Source organism: Chlorella variabilis, assembly GCF_000147415.1.
Source record: "Chlorella variabilis unplaced genomic scaffold CHLNCscaffold_28, whole genome shotgun sequence".
Taxonomy (NCBI): domain Eukaryota; kingdom Viridiplantae; phylum Chlorophyta; class Trebouxiophyceae; order Chlorellales; family Chlorellaceae; genus Chlorella; species Chlorella variabilis.
Window position 1 is genome coordinate 77,409 of NW_005435060.1, and position 6,207 is coordinate 83,615.

A 6,207-nucleotide genomic window follows, 5' to 3' on the forward strand; every position below is an offset into this window, starting at 1 on the left:
ACGCGGTGTTTGCCAAGCCTGCAGCAGGCAGCCGAGGAACTGATGAAGGGAGGCAGAGCAGGCAGGCAGGCAGGCAGGCAAGGCAGGCAGAGCCTGCAGGACCAAGGCATGGAGAGACTGGCTGGCTGAGCGTGGCCACCAGGCGCACCTGGCGGGGCGTCGAGCTTGCAGCCCGTGACAGCATTCATCATCATCTCAACATGCTTTCCCCCCACGACTTCGGCAGCTGTACAAAACTCCAGAACTCGCAAAAGGAACTGCAAGTTCTCCGCCGTCGCCCCCTCCGCAATGTCGGCAACCATGCGTGGCGTCACCCGCCGCCCGCCGGCGGATGCCACTATCTCCACCAAGAGAGCCTTCAGCAGTGGGCCCATGCCGGCAAGATTGTGCGTTCTAGCCCATCCATTGCTGTTGGAGTATGCAGACTGTAACAGCAGAACGCCCCGCAGGTCAGGATGCGCCTTGGTGACTCTGTCCCAGTTTTGCAGTAGAGCTGTAACATGCTTGTGTTGGGACTTGCTGGTGCCGCCTTTCAGGCGTTTGGCAGACACGCCGAGACTGCTGCCTTTGCCACCAGAGTTGGTCGCTTCGTCGCGGCCCATAGTCCCCGCTAGAATGGCATTTGGGCTACCCGGAGTCGATCACGACAAACGAGAGGGAAAATGGTGGAGGTTTGAGGGAGATGAAGCCTGAAATGCATGATGGGTGGGGGATGCATGACCCCCGCCAGGAGGGGACCGGTGATCGGGAGGCCTACCTGCTCCACCGCACCAGGACAGCGATCGGGGTTCGCTCAAGCCCCGCGGGTGTCCCGGTGAGATTGCGCCTGGAAGGGTGCCGCCGCTGAGCTGGCATGGCGGCACGGGTTGGCCGCCTGCTGGCAGAAGAGGCTGTGCTTCGCTTCAAGGGGATTCCTGCGTGCTTGATTGTCTGGAAACGCGACAGACCCACAACCAAATGCAAAGGGAACACAAGGATCCACCACGTGCCCGGCAGCCAGGGCCGCACACCGCTTGTTCCACCGAAGCCGGGCAATGGATCGCGCTGCCAGCCAGCGACGAATTGGCCTCGCCCTTTCCGCAGGGCAAGCACCCAGCACTCAAGCATCAGGAACGCAAGCCTATGTAACAAGGCCCCCTCCCTCATCAGGAGCTCTCCTGCCGCCAGCTAGCATTGCAGCCCAACGTCAACCGTGGAGCAGAGCAGCAGCGCTTGTGCAGCAAAGAAGCCAGCCAGCCACCAGGCTCAACCGTGCCCGAGGCTGCCCCTTTGTACACCACCCCTTGCTGCCTCCCCCTGTGCTCGGGCTGTACCCTTGCCCTTCGTGCCCGGGGGAGGGGAGCAGGCACGGTGCCGCCAGCATGCACCCCTCTACTGGCTGCCTGGCCGGAATGCGTGCGTCAGCTGTTCGCCACATAAATACCGAAGACTCACTCGCTCGGAGTGATGTGCGGCATTGCCGACCAGGGCCTGCAGCATGCTGTGGGGGAGGCCAAAAGGGGACAGGAGCGGAGGGGAGGGTGGGAGTTCACATGGCCTCCAAGTGCACACACACACAGCCGGCAGGGCAGGGGATGAGGCGCAAGCGGCGCCATCTGGCTGCTTTGCACAACTTCTGCCTCCGTGCCCAGCGGCACACAGCGGCAACGGCGACGTGGCGGTGGAAAGCTCATCCTAGGCAGAAGCAGGCCCTGGCACAGCACCGAGGCTCTTCTGCTTGCCTCTGTCGTCTCAAAGCCTTGGATGAGCCAGTCACGGCCTTCAGCCGCAACTAGGTTCACGCGACTGCCACAGCACCTCAGACAGCTCCTGCTGGCTGCTTTTTCGGGCTCCAGCAGGCACCTGATCCTTGCCTGAAGCACGCACGAGGCAAGCTGGCTGGTGCCGTCACGGTGGGCAGGCGGCCTGCTCCTCAGCCGCCGCTCTTCGACGGTGACACTCACCGCGGCTGCCCCCTTTTTGCAGATGAGCTCAATGGATGAAGTGGCTTCAGCAGTGGATCGCAACGACGTGCAACAGCTGCAGACACTACTCAGCCAGCAGCCCAGCCTGCTCACTGATAGGGACAGCGACGGCCAGACGCTGCTGCACAGGGCAGCAGTTGCAGGCAGCACAGAGTGCCTGCGAGTCTTGCTGGCCGCTGGTGCCTGCACCGAGGTGACCGTCACTGAGGGGGGCGCCACAGCTCTCTTCCTGGCGGCGCGTCAGGGTCACGAGGCCTGCGTGCGAGAGCTGCTGGCGGCGGGGGCAAACACTGAAGCGGCAGCCAAGGATTGGAAGAGGCCGCTGCAGGCTGCCGCCCTGGAAGGCCACCTGGGCTGCCTGCAGCAGCTGCTGGCGGCAGGTGCCTGCATTGACGCACCAAACCCATATGGGCTGACAGGGCTGCAGATGGCAGCTTGGAAGGGCCACGAGGCATGTGTGCAAGCATTGCTGGCAGCGGGGGCAAGCGTGGCGACTCTCTTTGGTGGGATCATGACACCCCTGCATGGTGCAGCAGCCTGTGGGCACACCGCATGTCTTGGCATGCTGATCGCTGCCCATGCCAACATTGACGCAGCCGACCACAGCGAAATGACAGCCCTGCACTGGGCAGCAGCAAGCGGCCACCTGCCAGCCATCCGCTGCCTGGTTGCAGCAGGGGCGAGCATGGTGCTGCGGGATGAGGAAGGCCTCACCCCTCGCATGCATGCAATTAGGAATAGGAAACTGGAAGCAGCACAGCTGCTGCTGGAGTTGAAGCAGCAGCAGGCGAAAAAGCAGCAGCCAGGTGTGCGCAGCAGCAGGGCCTCATGCCGGGAGGAGGCTGAAACCCAGGGGACTGCTCCAGCCTCTACGGCTGCTGCCAAGGCTGAGGCTGTCGCTGCCCAGCTGCTGGCAGAGGAGGAGCGCGAGGAGCAGCAGCAAGCGGCCAGGCAGGCGGCCAAGGCCGCCAAGCGGCAGCGACAGAAGGAGCGGCAGCGGCAGCGGGCTGCTGTGCCGGCTGACGAGGCGGGTGAGACTGCCGCAGGCCAGGCTGCGGTGCCAGCGCCAGCTTCTCAGCAGGCAGAAGATGCATCAGCTGCAGCTGCAGGCACGTCTACGCCGGCATCGGTAGGTTCTGAACTGGCAGAGCAGCTCACCCCTGCTATGCCCGCCACGCCTGCTGCTGCTACTGGCAGCCAGCAGGGCAGCGGCAAGAAGAAGAGCAAGAAGAAGAAGAACACGGGAGGAACGCAAACGGCGGCAGCGCAACCACACTCGCTGGCAGCCGCTGGAAGCGGCGGTGCCACACCCACCCTGGGAGCTGAAGGGGCACCAGCAGAAGGAGCGGCGGCGATAGCCGGAGGCAGCAGCGGTGTCGACGACGACGAGCTGGCGCTACTGCTGCAGCAGCTGGGAGTGCAGCCAGCAAGGGAGGGTCCCTCCTTCGCTGCCGTCAGGAATCCGCTGCCGGCCACGAGCGCGGCAGCGGCAGAAGAGGCACCAGCGCCAACCAGCCCCGCCCCGGGCGCTGCGCCCGGCAGCCCGGACCCGCCTCCTGCCACTGCCAGCCTGCCCCCCTGGCCTGCTCAGCGAGCTGCTGTGTCCCATCACTCAGGAGCCGATGCGTGACCCCGTAGTGGCGGCAGATGGGCGCACCTACGAAAGAGCTGCCATCGACGGTGGGTGGGTGGGGATGGAGGGAGCACAGCAGCAGCGCACGCCTGTGTCCTCGGCGTGTTTCCTGACGCCACGTTCCCTCTTGTCTGGTGGCAGCCCTTCCAGCCCACCCCTGCCCTCCCCCTCTGCCTGCCCTGCAGCCTGGATGGCACGCCAGGCAGCGGCGGGCCAGCCGCCCTGCTCCCCGCTGACCAACCTGCCGCTGGCGAACCTGGTGCTGCATCCGAGCGTGACCGTGCGCAGCCTGGTGCTGGGACTGCAAGCTGCGGGGCTGCTGGGGTGAACAGACAGGGCAGCGCTCCCTGTTCTGCTTGCTTGCTTCTCAGTCAGCCTTGGTGAGCAGCACCCTGAACGCCGCAAGCTTTCCACCCCGCCGAGCCCCACCCTCCCTGCCCTCCACTGCCCTGCCCTCCTCAATTCTCAACCGCGCGAGCGCGTTGGCGGCCTAGTGTGTTAAACATGCCTACAAGGAAGCAGGCGGGTAGTGTGGAGCGCTGGGGGGGCCTGCGCGCCGCGCCGACGCGCCCCCCGCGCTGCTGCTGACGCCGCGCCGCGCCTTGGCGGGCGCGGCGCAGCCTCAAGGCTCCTCGGCAGCCGAGCACGCCGGGCTCGGCGCCGCCCGCCGGCAGGGGAGCTCATCCTCGGCGGGGGGCAGCTGGGGGGCCGGCCTCACTGCTGCTCCTGCACCGGGAACTCAAAGGCCACGTCCTGCCCCGTCAGCTTCTTGTACACCCCCGCAAACGTCTCCGTCTTGTACTCGGCGCTGTTGCGGTCCTTGGGGTCCAGCAGCACCTTGAGCACCTTGGAGCCGTCCAGCCTGCGGAGGGGAGGGAGGGGAGGGACAGACGGGGGGCAGGTCAACACACACGCGGGGCGGGCGGGTGGGTGGGGAGGGCATGGGGGCCAGGGGGGGCAGGGCAACACGAGCGGGGTGGGACGTGGAGCGCGGTGGCGGCAGCAAAAGGAGCCAGCAGCGGCGGTGGAGGAGAGGCAGCCAGCCGGCGGGCACTCCAAGCTGCAAACGCCGCCACCGAGCCTACCCCACAGCCCCCACTCAGCCCTCGCCTGTTGCCCCCAGCCCTCACCTCCTCAGCCTCCTCAAGCCATCCCAGCCCTCCCACCCTCAGCCCCGCTCCACCCAGCCCACCTGTAGCGGATGCGCTTGCCCACAATCTCAGTAGGGTAGACGAGGTCATCCAGGTAGGCCTCGTGCACCTGCGGTACAGGCGGTACATGAGGGGGGCGGTACATGAGGGGCCGGGGATGCTGGCGTGCCGGCTGCGTCCGTGGCTGGCGCTTCACTGCCGCGGCAACGGCCAACGTGCCCCTTGCCCACGACGCCAGCGGGCTCCCCACACCGGCACGCTGGCCCCGGCCCGCTCCAGGCGAGCGCCCCTTACCGAGGTGAGGGTGCGGGTGCGCGGGCGCTGCGTGCGGCGGCTGTGCTTGGCGGGCGGCATGATGCGGCGCACGCCCACAATCACGACGTCCTTGCCTGCACGGCGTGGGGCGGCGCAGGCGGGGTGAGTAGGGAGGCGGGGCGCTGAGGGAGGTGGGGCGAGACGGGCAGCGCACCGCGGCAGAGTGTGTGCATGTGTGTGTGCGTTGAGAAGGAAAGGAAGGCACACGGCAGCAGCCTGGGGCCAGGGTGCATGCAGAGGCTTGGAGGTATGGCTGCCCCTTCAGCCCTGCTGCGCCGGTGCTGCACAGCCCCCCCCCCCCCCCTGCACGTGCTGCCAGCTGCGCGGGGCTGCCGGCGCAAGGCAGCCGAGTGCCTGGCCGCTGCTGGCGCCTGGCCGCTGCTGCTGGCACCACACGGCGGCACTGCTGTTCTGCTGCCTGCCACCTACGCGTGGCTGCCGGTGCGGCGGCCATGCGCCGTGCGCCCAAACTCCGCCACCCTACTCCCTCAGCTGGCGCCTGCATCCCGCTCGCCATCCGCCTCCCTGCCAGCTGCCAGCCTCCACACCCGCTCGCCCGCCTGGGCCAGCCTCCGCTGCCCACGTGCTGCCCCGCCGCCACATGGGCAGCCAGCCAGCAGCAGCCAGCCAGCGGCCGCAGCAGCAGCCGCAGCACACCGCCGAGACGGCAGCACAGGCTGCACCAGTGCCACCAGACGCAGGCCAGCGGTCCCCCTTCCTTTTGGCCCCTCCCTCCCCCTTTCCCTCCCTCCCTCCCCAACAAGGCGCCAAACACACCAGACTCGGCCGCCACCCGCAGGCGCCGCACTGCCTGCCTGCGTCGCAAGTTCCTGTGCGTATACGCAGGCTGTGACCACAGAAAGAAAGAAGCGGCAGCTCACCGCTGAACTTCTTCTCCAGCTCCCGCACCAGGCGCTGCTGGATCTTGTGGTAGGCCTTGAGCAGGCGGTAGGGAACGCGGATGAGGATGGCCTTGCGGGAGGCGGAGATGTCCACCTCCTGTGCAGAGGCAGGGAGGGAGGGGGGGAGGGAGGGAGGGAGGAAGGGGGAGGGGAGGGCGGACTGGGTGGGGGGGCGCTGGTGGGGGTTGGGCGGCCGTGGTGGCGGTGGGGTGGGGGTGGCGGTGGGGTCCGGGCTGGCTGGT

At 67.4% G+C, this 6,207-nt stretch overlaps 2 protein-coding genes across 2 annotated transcripts in view; one reads left to right on the forward strand and one right to left on the reverse strand.

Annotated features, from left to right (window-relative positions):
• Positions 1 to 1,974: 1,974 nt before the first annotated feature.
• Positions 1,975 to 3,925, forward strand: CHLNCDRAFT_139989 (hypothetical protein; the record flags this gene model as incomplete). The annotated part of the gene is made up of 4 exons (XM_005843582.1): positions 1,975 to 2,344; positions 2,639 to 3,381; positions 3,581 to 3,644; positions 3,783 to 3,925. 4 exons carry the CDS (start codon positions 1,975 to 1,977, stop codon positions 3,923 to 3,925), a joined length of 1,320 nt encoding a protein of 439 aa, XP_005843644.1.
• A 154-nt stretch (positions 3,926 to 4,079) lies between these two features.
• The window catches only part of CHLNCDRAFT_56382 (hypothetical protein), a 3,385-nt gene continuing 1,257 nt past the window's right edge, over positions 4,080 to 6,207 (reverse strand). Inside the window, exons 4-7 of the mRNA XM_005843642.1 lie at positions 5,945 to 6,062; positions 5,043 to 5,137; positions 4,790 to 4,857; positions 4,080 to 4,459 (exon numbers count right to left, since the gene is read on the reverse strand). Coding sequence (XP_005843704.1) covers positions 4,312 to 4,459; positions 4,790 to 4,857; positions 5,043 to 5,137; positions 5,945 to 6,062 — 429 coding nt within the window. The 3' untranslated portion in view covers positions 4,080 to 4,311. The remainder of the gene's footprint in view (positions 4,460 to 4,789; positions 4,858 to 5,042; positions 5,138 to 5,944; positions 6,063 to 6,207) is intronic.